This window comes from Nicotiana sylvestris, chromosome 5 (genome assembly GCF_000393655.2).
Source record: "Nicotiana sylvestris chromosome 5, ASM39365v2, whole genome shotgun sequence".
Taxonomy (NCBI): domain Eukaryota; kingdom Viridiplantae; phylum Streptophyta; class Magnoliopsida; order Solanales; family Solanaceae; genus Nicotiana; species Nicotiana sylvestris.
In genome coordinates this window covers 77,623,964-77,642,084 of record NC_091061.1, presented here as the reverse complement: position 1 = coordinate 77,642,084, position 18,121 = coordinate 77,623,964, and the positions used below count along the sequence as shown (strand labels likewise).

The 18,121-nt window shown below is 36.2% G+C and overlaps 1 protein-coding gene across 5 annotated transcripts; it reads right to left on the bottom strand.

The window, feature by feature from the left end:
* Positions 1 to 307: 307 nt before the first annotated feature.
* On the bottom strand, positions 308 to 17,538 carry LOC104240170 (ubiquitin carboxyl-terminal hydrolase 26). Of its 5 annotated transcripts, none has more exons than XR_714352.2 (14): positions 17,210 to 17,537; positions 14,900 to 15,496; positions 12,530 to 12,785; positions 10,873 to 11,621; positions 8,913 to 9,021; positions 8,526 to 8,707; positions 7,697 to 7,981; positions 7,422 to 7,626; positions 7,099 to 7,170; positions 5,192 to 5,413; positions 3,881 to 4,144; positions 2,809 to 2,950; positions 1,504 to 1,706; positions 308 to 726 (listed from the first exon to the last, which is right to left on the bottom strand). XR_714352.2 is itself a non-coding variant. In XM_070174484.1 (14 exons), the coding sequence occupies exons 1-13, from the start codon at positions 17,293 to 17,295 to the stop codon at positions 1,667 to 1,669; spliced, it is 3,192 nt and encodes a 1,063-aa protein (XP_070030585.1). In that variant the 5' UTR covers positions 17,296 to 17,538; the 3' UTR covers positions 308 to 726; positions 1,635 to 1,666. The 5 variants fall into 5 exon arrangements, 3 of the variants coding, with proteins under 3 accessions (XP_070030585.1, XP_009793247.1, XP_070030584.1); XM_070174484.1 differs by having other exon boundaries at positions 1,635 to 1,689; positions 17,210 to 17,538; XM_009794945.2 differs by having other exon boundaries at positions 1,585 to 1,706.
* Between the last annotated feature and the right edge of the window lie 583 nt (positions 17,539 to 18,121).

Here is an 18,121-nt window from a genome sequence, read left to right as displayed (position 1 = left end):
GTTACTGGACCATTAGGTTGACGGAAGATGAAAAATATTTACCAAAAGATAGGTTCATAAGCAGACGATGTAAAATAGATTTTAAGTTCAGTCATGAGATTGTAATTAGCTATTGTATCTCATATAAGAAAATTATATCTACTCCACCGCTACCTCGGAGCAAGCGACATCAACTGAACCTAACTAAAATATGAAGTAATACACGTGACATTAACTACGAGTCAAAAAGTCCGTGTGATTATCTTTTCTGTTTTCACGTCGGGTTTTTTTTTTGGGGGGGGGGGGGGGGGGGAGTTGGACTTTGTGGTTATCAAACCCATATTTAAGCTCAAGGAACCAAGAATAATATCAGATACAACTTACATACATGTATGACGTACTATTGACTGCCTCTTCAGTCTTCCGCTATTCACAAAAGCAAAGGAATAGGTCCTACAATGCACAAAACTGTCCCAAAACTAGGACCATGAACCAGACCTGGCCTTACAGAACTACAACTTGCATGACTAAAAGGCAGCCAAGAAGGTGAAAGGAATAATACATCAACTGCTTGGGCACCAAGTAGCTTAAAAGTCAAAAACAAAAATCATACTAATCTCTACACAGTAACTTGCACTAGGAGATCCATCGCCTTATCAAGCAAACTTTGTAAAGGAGCTAGTAACACGAAAGGTTATACAAAACAGGGCGTACTTTCAACGTAACAAAGTGAGCCAATCTGATTATCTGAAGCACAATAAAGTGAAGTTAGTGGAAACAGAAAATTACCAGTAAAGTACTAGAGAAGAACGATCAGAAAGGAGGTTATTGTTAATTCAAGATGTAATTCTCTTTAAAGCAACAGGCAGCAAAAATCAACAGACCTAGAGATTAATTGTTTAATTATGTGTGACAATTCGTAATTAGGTAAGTTGTAGAAAGTAAATGAAACCACAGTACACACAATAGCAAGAACCTGATAAAAGTTATTCCCTATGATGACTTGTCTGTTCAATCTGACTGTAGTATGACTGGAACGCTCAACAATCTATTGATATAAAACACTGGAAAGAGTCACGAGTAACCCTAAGGAGATACCAAAACATGATCAGGCATTATCCTGATTCGACAATGGGTCGAGTAGGCATCTTGAAAGGACAACCAAATCTCTTAACTGATGTGACCTCCCACATTAACAAGTTCAAAATTCCAACATGAGGAGGCCATGTAACGGCGTCAACTTTTATTGTGATTTTAAAGATCTATGAACGAGTTCCATAGTTGGGAGTGGGGGTTAATGTTTACAAGACAGCATGGTTCTTGCCCTCTTAGATCATGGCGAAGTCTATGAATTGTGAATCATCTCAAGTATATAATCAAAGAAATTTGAGTTTAAAAAACTCAATGCTATCCAACTAACCCCTAGGCTCGAACTTAATAAACAAGAAAAATAAGGAAGACACGCTACGAGTAAGCCGGATAAAGCGAAAAACATCAAAATTAAGCAGAATATACAGAAACTACCTCCGTTAAGCAGGTTGAAGATTTTAGCTCTACTCTTCCAGAATCAAATATCAACGACAGATATACTATACAAGTACACACCGATTAATTTAGGCATGCAGATGCTTCAGAGACAAAGTGGGATGAGATACTTGAGGACAGAAGTGTTCCACGAAAACCTTCTTCAGTGTTTTGTGCCTCCGTTTTCTGGCCAGAAAGCTCATCTGAAGTTAAAGTACATAAATAAAATTTAATTGATCAAGTGCAAATCTGATATAATTACTACGTCGGCAAAAAACTGAATTTGGTCAGATAAAAACTAAGGGGGTCATGGGACATTATTAGCTGATTTACCATAAACCAGCAGTTTTCATGTGGCCTGGTTTAATAAAATGCCAAGCTAGTGGGATGGTGTACATTAATCTGATCAGTCGTACTGCAATAATGCAGGTATATCATATGATGTAATGCATACTCTTCCATATGCAAAATGTTTGTTATGTATTGTTAATGCTAGTTAGACCTTGACATTGTAATAATAATAAAACAACAACAATGCAACAACCTATAACACAACAGATCCAAAATAATTGTAAGAATACTACATACGCATACCATTTCATGAAATTCATGTGCAATATGCTAATATCACATAACCAAATATGTACATAAGATAAAACCCCAAAATGTGTACTAGTTGAAATTAAAGGGAGAATAGATGACAGAATTGCAGTTTTTAGGAGCCGAAAAGGAGAAGATTGTACAGAGAAATGTAAGAGCTGGCTATGTTGCTCGGACTCGGTTGCGGGTATCAGATATAGGTGCGGATCTAGAGGTCGGATTCTTTATCACATAAATTTTACGATTCAAGGGGTACAGATCCGAGTGCGGATACAACCAATAAATGTATATTACGATATATATTACATTTTTCGATTAGTTAAAGTTATTGAACAAAAACTAATAAAACTTAATTCTTTATAAGCATCTAATATTTTATTCGTAAGATATCTCGCGTAATAGAAAAGCAATACTTTATATGATTATACATATATATGACATAAACCAAAAAATCAAACCAAATACCCGATCAATCTATACTTCTCGGTTGTAGAATGTAGTCAAAGTACCCAAGGCATGTTAACCAAATCCGGTGTGGATCCCACACTCACACCCACACCCATCTCGTGTCGACACGGGTGCAGCAGGGATTTTGAAGTGTCTTGCAACATAGAGAGCTGATAAAGAATGCCATACTTAAGATAACATAAGATTATTGTAGTCCACCTAGAAAATCTGGACATCCATTTGGCATTGCAGTATTACCTGCAATATCACGATGCTCATGAATCTCCGAATCTGTAACCCATAGTACATCTCCGGGGAATATATTCATGTCAGCAAGACAAGCAGATTCACCATCAATAACCAGAGAACCTTTGTGAAGTACCTGATTTTCCTTGACAATCTGCAAAAGTAAAAAGAGATAAATTCGTCTACCAGAGCCCAGATCAAAAGGAAGAAGTCCATAAAAACAACTGCAGACAACAACTCTATTCTTTTGATGTGAGTAAACTGCCATCACTCTCAAAGCACAAAAGAGCAAGTGAAAACAATCGTCGCTGGATCATATATCTGCTATTTTGAATAAATAGCTATATAAATGAAAGCACAACGATAAGAATTCCAAATATGTTATCAATCAAAAAAAAAACAAATAAGTTAAAATATGAAATATTACATGTCAACAGAAAACTTGCATACCACACAAAGTAAATACAGACATTATTATCAGAATTCAGATACGAACCAAACAAAAAGAACTAAGGTATAGGCCAGAAAAAATGTCTATCTAATGACATAAATACTGAACAACCATGTTATCTTGTATGATTGGCCTTTCATCGTCTCATATGCTTGAGATTAGAATCTACCCATGAAGGTCAACAGAATGCAATTGGGCTGAGGCACCTAAGTTTTCCTTCCTGAATCAGTTTTCTCAAACAGATTTCAAATTCAATAAGTTACAATCTATCACATAACTTTGAAGTTTCTACAGCATCAATAGGGTGTTCCTAAAAGGCATAACTGACTTTATAACATTATTTTATGCTAGTATTTTCTTGATATCGACTCCACCAATGTGAAAGAATAGCTTGTTAGTACAGATAGAGGAGTGTTGTGATTGATTGACTGCCATCATACAAACAATCAAACTATGATTTTTTAAACCACTATTCCCAACTGTAATAGGCATTGCCCTTCAGAACATCTTTCAGATTTTAGAACCTACTCCTACCAAACTAGTATCAGCCAAAAAAGGCTCACCTCATAAACAAGTCAGCCATGGAAATAAAATTAAGAATAGGATATGTTCAAAAAGCAAAGGTGGCTATACCCCAAAAGCTTCCCATATCATCATCTTCAGCTGGTAGACAGATGTGGACCCAGATACATTCAAGTTTACTGAGTTTCCAAATGCGGTCTTCCTGGAACGCTTTGAGGTCCGTCGATTTGGTTCCAAGCTGTTCACTGATGCTTCTAGAACTGATTTTGGAGGCTCCTTGCCACGAATGAAACAGACACATATATCCTCATTGGAATAATTGAGCTTCCTCATTAATTCACGGCTTTTCCTTTCATCAATGCACTCCTCACACACCTGGAAAGCATGAAATTTAGGATTAGTATCCATATGCAATAGAAACTCAAAAGGCTTCTTCTTGAACCTTCAGCTGAGACACAGAATAACATCTCCGTATTGGAACTCGTCATTTTTCTTCCGGCTGATGTCAGCATGCTCTAAAGGATGTTCAAGTATCATGCAAAGTGCTTGTGTTGGATTCACATTTTAGACAAACATAGCATCAATCCTGTAGGGGCCAATATTTTTCAACTTGTAGGAAAAAACTATGCAACAGGATTTCTACAACCTGGAGGCAAAACTATGAGATTTGGTAAGCTCTTCCGAGCTTCTCAACTACGACAAGGCCCTTTAAATCCTACGTACATGAGCACTTCCTTCTGTGATAAGAAATCCCTTAACTTTGGAATCATCATAACCTAAGGTATTCCATTAAAGCCACTTGCATAGCATTACGTTTCAACTAATAGTAAATCCATGAAAACCAGGATATCCTGAGACCAACTACAGGTTACTGCTTAGAAACAATCGGCCTGGGTTGTTAAAATGATTCATCGCTGCCATTAGATAATTACTTATTCTGGCCAGCCCCTCAACCCCCCCCCCCCCCAAAACCAAAAAAAAACTTTAAGGGTTCTAAAAACAGTGAGAGAGAAGGGAAAGGGATAAGTTGAGGTAAGACATGCTCTAGACCTAGTTATGCTTGCATTACTCTCCGGCTTATAAAGAATATGGCACATATATTTTTTGTGATAATCAGAAATCTTTGACAGCCATGGCGCACAGTTCGAAACTTGGTGGATGATGAGCTTGACCATCTACCTTTTTGCACTTAAATACCAAGCTTTGGTTGTGGCAGGGATTGAACATGTGACGTGTGCCTAACTCACACATCATGCGTTGCGCCCTTAGCAGAATATGGACATAAATTCTTTTCAAAGATACAACTAGCTGATATTAGGAAGTGTAATGGGAAACTTTTACCTAAATTAGTATATCGATCATTAGCTCAATAAATTACGTCCATGTTTTAATGACAGAAACAAGAAGAATAAGTGAAATTACCTCTGGTGAAATCTTAATGATGGGTTTTCTAGACTCAGACCCAGCATTCGATTCGTCGGTCAAATTCATATGCTCCTCAGAAATTGCCATATCTTCACTAGATCCAAGGAAATCATTCCCCAAACAATCAATTTCAGCTGTAATGCCTTTTGCCTCTGTACCACCCCAATCTTCACAAAATAATTTCCAATCGTTGTCGGTGATAATTGTCAATGCATCTGTCTAAATTCCACAGCCAGAAATCAAGTACTCAGCAAAAAGAATAAGAATCAAAGAGTGGAAGAACATAAATGTAAAGAAAAAGGAAAAAAACAAGAATATGGACCTGCTTAATGGTGCACGGAGATAAACAAAATCAGACATGACTAATATGCCTGCCTGAATAATATTACAATTTCATCGTGGAAACATTACCGTTCTTTATGTTAATGAGCTACTGTAATGGACTTTGTCACGAGTAAAAACAAGCTGGATCAACAACATGTTAAAGTTACCTTGAAGATCGTTAGATAGTTATGTGTAAATAATCGTAGTTCGATATGTAACAGAAGTAAAATATGTCCTAGTCCCATATGTAGTAGGAGTAGAATATGTACTAAAGAAGTAGAACATGTATTATATATAGGGTTCATTGTATCATTGTTAAAAAATAGATTTTTTTCCTGTAGAAAATTATCGATGTGTGTCATTCCAGCGACATCCGGGAAGAAAGATCTCATCGCTGTGCAATTTCCGGCAACTTCGTCTTGTTCCTAGGGTTCATCACTGCTACCGTAGTACTATGCATATACTAATACCACCATCAGATCTGAAACCCTTGTGCGAACAAACCCCAGAAATTCCAGTCCCATCGGAACAAAAAAGAGTCATCGTGCACCTTTTTGGTTGACGACTCAAGATTGATCTGCGTTATTTCCTCATCGGCAAGTGTTTGTGCGAAAACCAACACTACCATCTTGTTCGAAAAAGTCAGGTGACAAAACCCCAGTCAATCGTCCGGCAAAAAGTCCCTCACGCGCCTCCACGCGCTGGCGCGTGGAGCACTTTCCAGTCAGAATTTTCAAAAATTTCTTTAGGACAGTTGTTTTGTGGGGTGATTCCAAGATGACCAGTACAATTTCCTCAGATTCCGAGAACTTTGAAATTTTCCGGCGAGCTACAGTAACTTTTCTGGTGCGTGTGAGCCATTCCGGCCACTTTTTGACAAAACTTCTTCAGGACAACTTACTCGTCCAGTTCGAGCCTACCCATATAAATTACATCAAATCCTGACAACTTTTATTTTTTCCAGCGTGAACACTGATGTTCATGACTGATTTTCTCGCATGAACAGTAATTTCTAGAAAAGTTTATGTTTTCTAGTGATATTTTAAAACCTATTTTGTAGTGTGGAATTCGGCTTGGTCTCACTATTTTCAAATTTCTTCGGCGACTTTTCAACCAACTTCTGTTTATCAGCAACCACCTAGTTTTGTTACTCAGGGAGTCTAGTGGCCTTATATGTCACTTGCGCTGGTCATTCTATGGTGTAGAGCAGTCTTCTCGAGTCTGGTTTGGTATGTTCAGCACAATTATCCAGGAGTTTGGCAAGACTCGTAGTGAAATCGAATGATTAGCTTACAGATATTTTCACCAAGTCCCCACTGGTCCTCGTATTAGTTACTTATTTAACAAGCTCGCTACATATGATTTGTATGCACTGGCTTGAGGGGGAGTATTAGATAGCTATATGTAAATAATCTGTTAGATATGTAGTAGGAGTAAAATATGTCCTAGTCTCATATGTAGTAGGAGTAGAATATGTATTATATATATAGGTCTCATTGTATCATTGTTAAAAGATAGATTTTTTTTCCGTGCATTCTCACAAAGACAAACAATAACTTGGAAATACATTATAAACTTACAGCAGGTGACTTTTGGAGAATACTTCCACGTTTGCAAACCAGATCAGGAGGCCTTTCAAGAAGTCTTGAATGCTGTTCACAAGAACCATAGCTTAGCAAGAAATCAGAACGTTATTTCTTTATTTCTTTACATTTCCTTCTTATAGACAGTTTATAAGCATTTCAAACTTCAAGGAGTACAGAGAGCACATTCCGTTTATCTATCCAAACACACGAGGAATCATCTCATGCAATACCTGAAATTTACTCTAGGAAGAAAATAGCTAAATGCATAAAGCTTGTGTAAAGTACCTTTAGATGGAATATGCTATTGAAAATTATACCTTTTCACACATCAGCAAATCAATGACGGCATCCAAAGTTTCAGGTTCAGCACAAGGAGCACTTTTGCCACTTGCATTAGAGTAGCTTTTCCATTTAGACAACCAAGAAGATGGTAACAAGAAGTATTTGGAACCAGGAAGAATTGGTATGCTTTTACCCATTGCTAATCTCTCATGACTTTGCCTTTGCTTGAGCCTGAACCCCCTGTACCATATAAATACTGTAAGCAACAAGGTAACTCTAACTCCAATACCTTAATAAGTTGATATGGAACCTTAGAGTATCTTCTAAGCATGCAACTTCAGTGAGTTGACTGTTGCATTGAGCACAGGGCTCAGAGTCTAAAATGAAAGTTGAACAACCCACAGCGTCATCAGGTTTTACTGCCATAGCAATCTCACGAATAAAATTCCAAAGACTCTCGGGTATTAGCACACGCCTAGCGCCAGCAGCCTGTTCAGGCATCAGCTGTCCATGTGGACACCTTATTGAAGCTGTTGGTCCAGCATCAGCATCACAAGGAGAGTCTACATTCTTCCGTCGGAGCCACTGCTGTAACCTACAGAAGGAACCAAATGAATATCAATAGACATCTAATATACAGAGACTAATACATGTTGAAAACATATGAAACACAAGATGATGCAACTGCCACATTGCATGAATAGCTTCAATATCTCGAACATGCAAACTTCTTTGACGATTAGCAAAATTGATGAACTTCGTGAAATTAAGATCAAGACAGTAAAAGAAAGCACAACTGAATAGAATAATGTACACAATAAAAGAACTAATGTTAACGTTTAACGTTTATTGATACCGTCAGGAAGTTAAAAATTAAGCCAAACGTCCCATGTAAACATACATTGGACTCGAAATGCCTAGTGTGATGCCAGAAGTTTTTCTTAGGAAGGTCATTTCAAATCGTTTTCTACCACTTTTTATAGTTGGTAACTAGACGATGCAGGTTACGCTTGACTATAAACTCTTTTTACGGGTAATCACACTTTTATTCAAATATCTTCCCAAGCACTAAGTGCTAGATATCCTACATTAGACACATCTATACAAGTTTAAACAAGTAATACATTGCATAGTTGTACCATGTCTTTGATATGTAGTACAACTTCCCATCAAGACAAACCCCTGCAAGTGCTGCTTCTGCAAGCTCTTTCATTAATGTTCTTCGATCCCGGTAGTTATCTGCACGGGCCATCGACCGAGCCACTTCAAAGAGGCAGTCAATGCAGTAATCATCCTTGGCCAGCATTGGTCCTCCACCGTACTGGACTTGCACGCATCAGATAAATATCAGGAAGAAATAGCATGCAACTTAAAGCTAGTAATGGAGAATATCATGGAAATCATTAAGCATAGATAATATTCAAATTCCTGAAAAGCAATTACCAGTTACAGAATAATGGTTTTTGAGGTTATCAAGGAAAATGCTTAAACAAAACAGTAAAGAATACTAGTTCACAAAATATTACCTTAGAGAATAACATGGTCCAAGCTTCACCAGACAGCCGCTTCATAGAGCCAATCTTTGAAACTGGTACTTTCCCATGTGTGCATTGTAAGGAAGTGTTGTCAATGATTCTGTAATACACCAAAGGAGACTAATGACTACTAAATAAGTCGTTTACCTGACAGGTTGTTTTGATGAACTAGTTACCCCGGGATTCATAATAAACAGATTGTTATGAGGAGCGACAAATAATAACACATAAATTGTTACACGGTGAACAATGTTATGTAGCGTTGGCATCACGAAAGTCAAAATTAGCTTATGGGTAATTTTGTTGTTTTAGGTACATATGTCTAATACATATTCTTATTTCACATTCTATTCAAAATAAGTAATACAAACAGCATTTATGCACAGCTTATGACAGTAACCAAACGTTGTTTTTAGTATGCAAAGCTGTTTTAGTAACGTATAAGTTTATACTGTTAGCTAAACATTGAGCCTAAACATTGAATAAGCAAATTCTCAGTTTTATGCCGAGATAGGTCTCTAATATTGGAAAGCAAACAAGCCCTTAAGGTCCATACTTCCAATAAAATAAACTAGCTACATCATCATATAGCATCTCTTCTACATTAGCAAGTGAGAACAGCACCAGAAAATACAGGATAATCTTTAATTTAAACTGAATTAAAGATGACTGAAACCTGTGTCATTGCATACTTTATACCACTGCATTAAGCATATATTAAAGCAAATATCTTCTAATTATAATTTAAACAGAATGTAATGGTTTCACTTATCCCCGTGTAACTTGACTAAATCTTAATACTAGTTATAATCTTTTGAGAAATGAGTAGTTAGTAACAAACTAGCAATGTCGTAGAATAGCAGAAGATACAACAGAAAGTGGTACAAACTATAATGCTTTACATTAAGAAATATTTTCGAAATAATAAAACAGTAATCAAACAGAACTCTCTTGAGAGCAAAGAAGCATTAACTGAAACCCTGGGAATACCAAGTAGCATCTAGTATATTCAAATGGAGCTAATGTAATGGCGCGTATTTACTTGCACACACAAAATATATATATATATATAATATATATATACACACACACATGCATACATGCACATATACAAAGACTTATACTGATTTTATGGGATGCCCCTGAAGGGACTACAGTCACTACATAAACTTTAATAGACTCATTCGAATTAGTACATGCAATTGTCATTTCCAATACTTAAGGCATGCAGAAGAAATTCATCAATTAATGCAATACCTAAACATTTGATTAATACAGTATCAAAAGCATCATCAAAAATACAATATCCAAACATCATGATCAACTAAATACTCCAATTCCATAAACTTTTCAAATGAGACCAATAATTCATTCAGAAGTATGTTATTTCATTTTCAATTATTAGTCATTTTCATCTTTATAGTGATAAGCAAAATCCTATTTGCTCTTCTTTTTTTAACTTGAAAATTTTTGTGCTGTATTCTATGTGGAAATAAGTGCATGACGTAAATTTTTTTCATGTGATCATTTAGAATATTTTCTGAATGTGCTAAATAGTGATTAAAGTTTTTTAGTTTCTTCTAATGACGGCGGTATACAGGCCAATTTACGTACACCTCGACTAATCCATTGGACAACCTAGTATAATCTACAAGTTAAAGTATCAAGTTAAACCTACCACACCAAGAACATTACAGATGGGCTCACGCTGAGTGTTGTAACTGGGATTTGAGCCTAAGCTCTCCAGATTGTTACACTTAATACACCAACTACTCAACAATCCTTCTAGAACTAATCACGACAAAAATTATCGACAGTGCCATTCACATAAGTAGAAGGAAAAGGTCCCATGTAGAAAGAAATTATATTTTCGTTTATCAACTACCTTAAAAGGATTTACACTATGAGACGCAAAGGAAAAGGAAGAGCCACCAAAGGCATTGAAACTTACGATGCCATGATGTTGTCCGCCCATTGACGCAGCCAGTCCATAGATATCCAAAAGTAAGATTTTTCAGGTGATTGGACTGCAGCTTTAGAAAGGATTGAACGTACCTCCTGCCTCCTCTCAGTGATGCAGTTCAGCTCAGACTCCTTCCTAGATTTGTATTGGTTACATGAGTCTATATATGAGTCATTCAATGTTTCTACCTCCTCATAAAGGTGGGATGGAAGATGACTATCAGCTTCAGAAGATGTACAAGCCTCTTTTTTCGCCTTATCATCACTAGAGTCAATTGACATTCTATCACCATTCTTTGTACGTCTAAGGACGTACATCAGCATATAAGCATCACAAGACGAGAAGGTCTTCACCTCAGTGACATCAGTATTTGAGGCTTGCTGCTGCCCACCAGCAGCAGGTCCATTTCCATTCTCGGGGATATTAATTGCATCAGAAGAAGAGTGGTCAAGTGGCTCAGTTTGAGAAGGCTTGACAGCAGAATGTGAAGAACCTTTACCAAATGGCTGACAGCCTAAATTCGAAACATGTTCATCATCAAATTCCCACCACTGCTGTGTATTCTCATTTTTAATGTGCGCAACATAGTGGCCACTATTTGCAGCAGAGCCTTTGTGGATCAGTATGGCTGACAAGTTATATATTAATTCTGATTGGAAATGCTCAGATATCCTCCGTGTCATATTCAATTCTTCAGGAAAACAAAACGCAGATATGATTTTCTTCCTCGTTGTAGTCTAGGAAAATAATGTATGTATCAGATAGAGCCCATAAAAGGAACAGATCACAAACATCTAATAAATAAATGAATAAGTCAACTTCAGCAATAATTTGGGTAGTGAAGCAGAAACATAGCAAGAGTCACTTTCTTACTAATAAAGGACCACTCTAATCTTTTCCATTATTCAACTCAAATTAATATATGTACCAAAAGTTAGGGAGCTTGGAAGGGTAAAACAACAGCTACAACATCTATGCCTCATTTCCAAACAAGTCGCTATCAGATATATGAATCTCATACCAACATTATACAAAATACAAATTGCATAAAGGGTACTAGAAGTTCTCTATATTTTTATTGGCATAAAAATCTCATATAGAGCCAAAAAAACTCCTAGAGCGCATAAAAGCTAAAGCAAATGTACTAACATAACTAAACCATATTCCTTACTAATTGGTATCAGCTAGATAGAACTTTTTCTTTCATTATAGGAGCCTGGAAGGGTAAAAGCATTTAAATTTTTTTCGAATCAAGAGACCAGAGTTTCTAGATATTAAGTAGCTGCAGTCCAACATTTCAAACTTCATGAAAGCCATCAAGCATCTAATTCATCACTTACAGCATAGAACTATGACCAAGCAGAAGAAGAGAGTCCACTGCACATACAGTGATATAAAATTGCTGGGATAAAGCTCTACAACGAGATAAGGAATTTAAGAAACTTCCTCCCATGACAAACGAACTTACAATTCCCAGCAGAGAGAGAAAAGGGTTTATGACGAAGCAACTATAGCATCATTACCAACCTTTAGAGAATATTATGGTATATTAATCAACTCTAATAATCACATGTAGCAACTTCTCTATGTAGTCTTATAGAAGGACTAGCATATACCGGTGAGGTGTTTTAAATACTTTACATACATTTGGAAGGAAAATGCAACGCTTGAGCTGGAAATTTAGGACTGCAGGCAGAGAGCGCAGTTTAATGCTACGGGTAGCATCAACTCGGGTGGCACATGAATCACAATAATATTGATTATCTCCTTGAAGCTCCTCCACACTAAGATAGTCGTCCAGACTCTCGTCTAAACTCTTCATACCCTTGACATTCAACTCCAGTTCATAGAAGTCTTCAATTTTTGATGAAGCTTCAGATTCATTTCCACATTTTGAGCACCTACACGTTAATTAGGCACAAGCACCCAAAAAAATTTAGGATCTCCTAGAAACTCCGAAACGTAACGCAGAATCAACCACAAAGAATTAAACAAACAATTGCTTCTAATCTAAAAGTTAAAAACCCTGACATAACAAAGTGGCAGTCATATAAAAGATCTGATGAACCACTAGTAGGCTGTGGTATCTTTTCATGAGTATGAAAGGTGTGAAATGGGCAATATCTAGGACAACTGCAGAAATGTTAGCTTGCTGGAATGACCCAGGTATTCTACTAAGCCAGAAGCATTGGTGGAGGTTGATCCCAGCATGTATTTGGTGGACAATTTGGTTGGAGAGAAATTCAAGATGCTTTGAAGATAGAGCTAACACTGAACAGAAGATCAAGACGAATTGTATATTTTTGTTTCACTTTTGGTGTAGAGAAGCTCTGGTAGAGGATGTAGAGTCTATAGTGGATATTATTGGGTCTTTGTAACTACCACAAGTCTGGGTTTGCATTTTTGCTTTTTTTCGAGGGCATTGTAACTATCTTTAACATTTAGCATAATCTTTATGCTAAAGGTTTTCCTACTTATTTATAAAACTTGTTACCTTCTCAAAAAAAAAAGATCTGATGAACCCTGATTTTGAGAAGAATACAACCAGGAGAATCAAGGATGACAAATTCCTTGACAAGAGATGTGACGTAGTAGTTAGCATTTGCATTGCATTAGAAAGGAGGGCAATGGAAGCATCACAATGTAAATGCAACGAAAAGTTCTTCCGCACTAGAACGGGGAGTTGCAATTCCTAATTTTCTTTTGCCATAAGGGGCCAGACATGCTTTTGGGTGTCCGGGCACGTGCAGTCAATAAATTCTGAAATGACCATTCAACCTTCATTATTTTTTAAATAAAAATAGTAAGATTATTGATGTCAAAAGCCAACACTAAGAAAGTGCTACGGTTGCAAGTTAAAGATATTAAGAGGAAGCTAAAAAAAACGACTGTCTATACAAAAAATTGTTTGATAAAATTGATTAAAGGGCAATAACTATTTTAGCACCTATCTACAAAAGGCTTGGGTGGTCTGGACAGGGAATAAGCTCCAAACATACAATGAATTGAACTATACGCGATCATCAGCCAAAAGCTTCTTACTACTTATAAGCAATTGAGACCATGTATAATTCTGGTTAATAGTAACAAACTGGAAAGGGTACTCCAAATAAGTAATAGAAGATGTAGCATGTGAATTTAGGGGATTTAAAAGCTAGTAATTTTGGTGTGAAGGTGATGTTCTCTTCTGTCTTTGACAAGATAGGCCAGGCTCATTGCTAAACTTCTCCACTGTACACTTGCTAGATAACAAAAACATCCTATGTTGCTATATACCAGAGTAGCTAATCTTATCAGATCTTTTTTGATAAAGTATCTCTTTGATCAGATTCTGATAAAGCATCTTATCAAATCTTTTTCACGTTCAAAGTTCTTTCGTGGGAAAATTCTTACTTGGGCAAGAGCTTTAACAGATGAACCAATTTACTTTTGCAAATCATCAAGGCAAAGTAGAGTCTACAAATTGGCTATGTTCTTCAACAGAGAGTGGAGATACTGTTCACAAGTATGAGCTCACAATAGAGTGATTTGAACTCCTTTTGCTGGTGATCCAGACTAACACACTAAAAACCTCATCCAATAGTGAAACCCCTTGCTCTGCCTTTAATCTACAAATGTACCGAAAATTTGTTGTGGCATTGCCATTTCAGTTTAAGAAGATGAGAGATAAGGTTACTTATATTAAATTAGAAGAAAATTTTCTGTATCATTACATTTGTGACTCCACCAAAAAATCAAAAATACAATGAAAGGCACAACAAATTCGTCCCTTCTCCATTCAGAAGTTTTAACTCAATGTAATCACAAGAAAATACTATGAGTGCCATTCACAGCTCATGATCAAGAAAAATAAAAATAGAAAAAAAGATTAAACTGATGGGCCACCTATATCAAAAATTAAGTAAAGAAAAGGAAATCCAGGAGTCATGAAAGGATTAGAGTAACCAGTCTAAAATATCAGAAATATCAGAATTTAGCGACAGTTTTAGTATTGTCAATCTAAGTCTAGACTTACTTAGTCACATGTGACACACCTCCACGGAAAAGATCTTGGACAACTGTTCTGGCCTTCAACACGCTAGACCGGCTCAAACATCGCTCAAGCAGAGAGAAGAGCAAGGTCAGAAACTCATGACTATCCTGCTGAACACCATTATCTAGCTCTAGAGTTTGGATAAATGGAGCAGAATCAACATAAGCCATTTTGCTCAAACGTAACTTTGCAAATAGTCGTGCTAGTTGGTCTAACACAGGTTGTTGTTTCAAAACATCTGGTTCAATAGAGAATACACCCTTCCTGAATGACTTGTTCATGTACAGGCATTGCAGAATACTGTTAGCATAGCATGTCGCACCCAGATTTGTCAAGCCAGCAGGTGTCTCTGGGGATGCACGACGATCATCTGAAGGATCAGGACCAAGAGCATTGACTACTTCGGATGTCTTCTGCCATAACCCAGATTTGCGACTACCATTTGGTGGTGGAATCAATCCACAAAAGCAATTAGGATTATCCTTGGTGTTGACACGACATCCTTGGCATGCAGGTTTCGATATCATGTATAGCTGATTAACATCATCTTCCGTCACTTGGCTGGTAGATAGAATGTTTCTGCAAAGAAGACAGCAAAAATTACCAACTGAAAAAACAAAAAAAACAATCACAGAAACAAAAGAGAGATAATAAATTGGATTCTCCTTGAAAGGCAACATCACTTAGGTCCAGCATTCAAATATTCAGCCATTACAGTATTTTATTTATGTCACTTCAACAGAAGGCAAAAGAGCACAACATGTTGAAGTAGAAAGTATATTCCTTGAGTTAGGGCTTACTGATAAAACACAAGAATTAGGTACAGTAGTTTATTTTTATTCTGAAGATGATAAAAGGGGTAAGAGGATGAATATGTCAGCTCAGTATTGAGCTACCCAAGACCTTTTCTATTGTTTGGTTCTTGTGAAACTGAATTTCAAGTTCACAGCAGTTGAATTCATATGAATCAAATTGAGTATTTGGTGGCTCACAAAGTACAAGAAACTCATCTATCTCAATATTCTTGCCATCTATAAATATGTACTACTATATTTACAAAAAAACCCCACAATGTGGGATTACACTAGGTATGTTGTTGTTGTTGTTTGCACTATATTTACAATTTACAAAACCAGAGGTTGCCCGCTTACAATTAAAAATTATTATTTGAAAACTTTCCAAGAGATACCACATTAGAATCTAAAGAGCCAAAAATACTCTGTCCTAGATCCCCGTCATCACTTGCAATACTACAGAGAAACTACAAGTTGGATTTCCTAGTATGCCTTTTTCATTTTTGGATAAGTATAAGGAGTTCCTACTGTGTCTTTCATTCTCCTACCATGAGAAGAACTAATAAATCTGCTTTCTTACTGAAAATCGGGAATTTTGCAGGAAGGACCTCTTCTTATCATTTACATAAAAGGGTACATTTGTCCCGTGGACTGCCTCCACATTATCCATTGGGGGAAAAATAGGGTACTATATTCTTTTTCTTCCGTGCTAAAGATTTCATTTCTATCTATAAAAGGCTGTAAACACAAATTATCATTACAATTAGGTGCATCACAATCTCTGACGGCATATATTTTTCTTTCCTGAATTACAATCTCAAATGCGCATGTCCAAGAAATGAGAGCTTATTATGTAACAACTAACACGATATATTTTATGAAAGATCAACAAGGGCTGATACATTTCCATGACTTATCTTAGCTGCACATTTTCATTCCACCGGATTAACCAATTCTACCCGTTTCCATTCTTAAAAAAATTATGACAATATTGTCCGGGCCAACTTGGCACACCTCGACTATTCTACCGTTACATGTTGCCTCCCACCAACATAGGTACCAGGTAATTTTGACCACCAACATGCTTAGGCAGATGGGATTTTATATTTTTTAATCTTTGTGCTACACTCTGTTATTGTCAAAACATTCATGTTACGAACATTGATCTAAGCTTGTTTGACAGAATCAAATGCCTTTAACTCAAATGTGCTCTTTCTAGATAAAGTAAATACTTGTTGATTTTGTAGGGTAACTCTTTGCACAAGAAGAACACCTGCATTTTGATTCAATATGTTGTACTAATGAAAGTTACGAAATAATTATAGTAGGAAAAAAATATCAAAAAAAAAAACTAAAAAAAGTCACTCCAGCTTGGTCAAGAAACACGCTAAAAAACGTTACAAACTCGATCAAAAATAAAAACAACGGCGTTGAACATTAATAAATTTGTAAGATATCCACAATCATAATAGCAACAATCAATATAAGAAAAATTCACCTGAAAATTTCCGCAGTAGCCTCAGCAGAATCATCCGGTCTATTCCTTTTATTTTTACTGCGAGTATTCGGACGATGATGCCCCATCTTCACAACAGTAAAATATTTAATCGGCACAAAATCGGCAATTTAGCTTCTGATCAACAATAAACTCCGTCTAATTTCGGAAAATTTATAGTAAAATCGAGTCTTCAAGTGAATCGAAATCCAAAACTCTGAAGAATTCAAGCTGGATTTTTGGAAAGCTCGCACCTGAGAGTTTTTGGGAGTTTTTTAGGGTTTTTTATTTTAAATTACATTTTATTTTGATGGGGGGGAAGTCTTTCCAGTTTCCCCTGTCTTTTTATTTTTCTTTTCGTTTTTTTTCTTTTTGTGGTTTAGGAGGGAAAGATAAAAATATTCCACTGAATGGGGCACGTTATCACCAATTTCGTTAAACCCGAGTTTATTGGGAATAATAAAAAATCTATATCCTCTATGTATTATTAAAAGCCAAAGAAAAAAAAGGCAGTATAGTAAAACTTTCACTATGTGCATGTACAGGATGAACCGGACCACAAGAGTTTATTGTACGTAGCTAAGTAACAGCCTAAAAAAAGTCACATAATATAATTAGTTATTTAGTTAAAAATTAGTTATTGGCTATTATTTTTGAATTTAAATAGCTATAAAATTCGAAAAAAATAAAAAAAAATCAATTCAAATTGGGGAATAGTTTTTTCCTAATTTAGTAGTCTGTCTCTCTCTCTCTATATATATATATATATATTATATATATTATACTCCCTATGTTCACTTTTAGTTGTCAAGTATTCAAAAAAAAATATTTTTATTTGTCACTTTCGCATATCAAGAGAAAAAGAAATTTTTTTCATGTTTTACCCTTAGCATTGATTACTCATTCCAATTTATT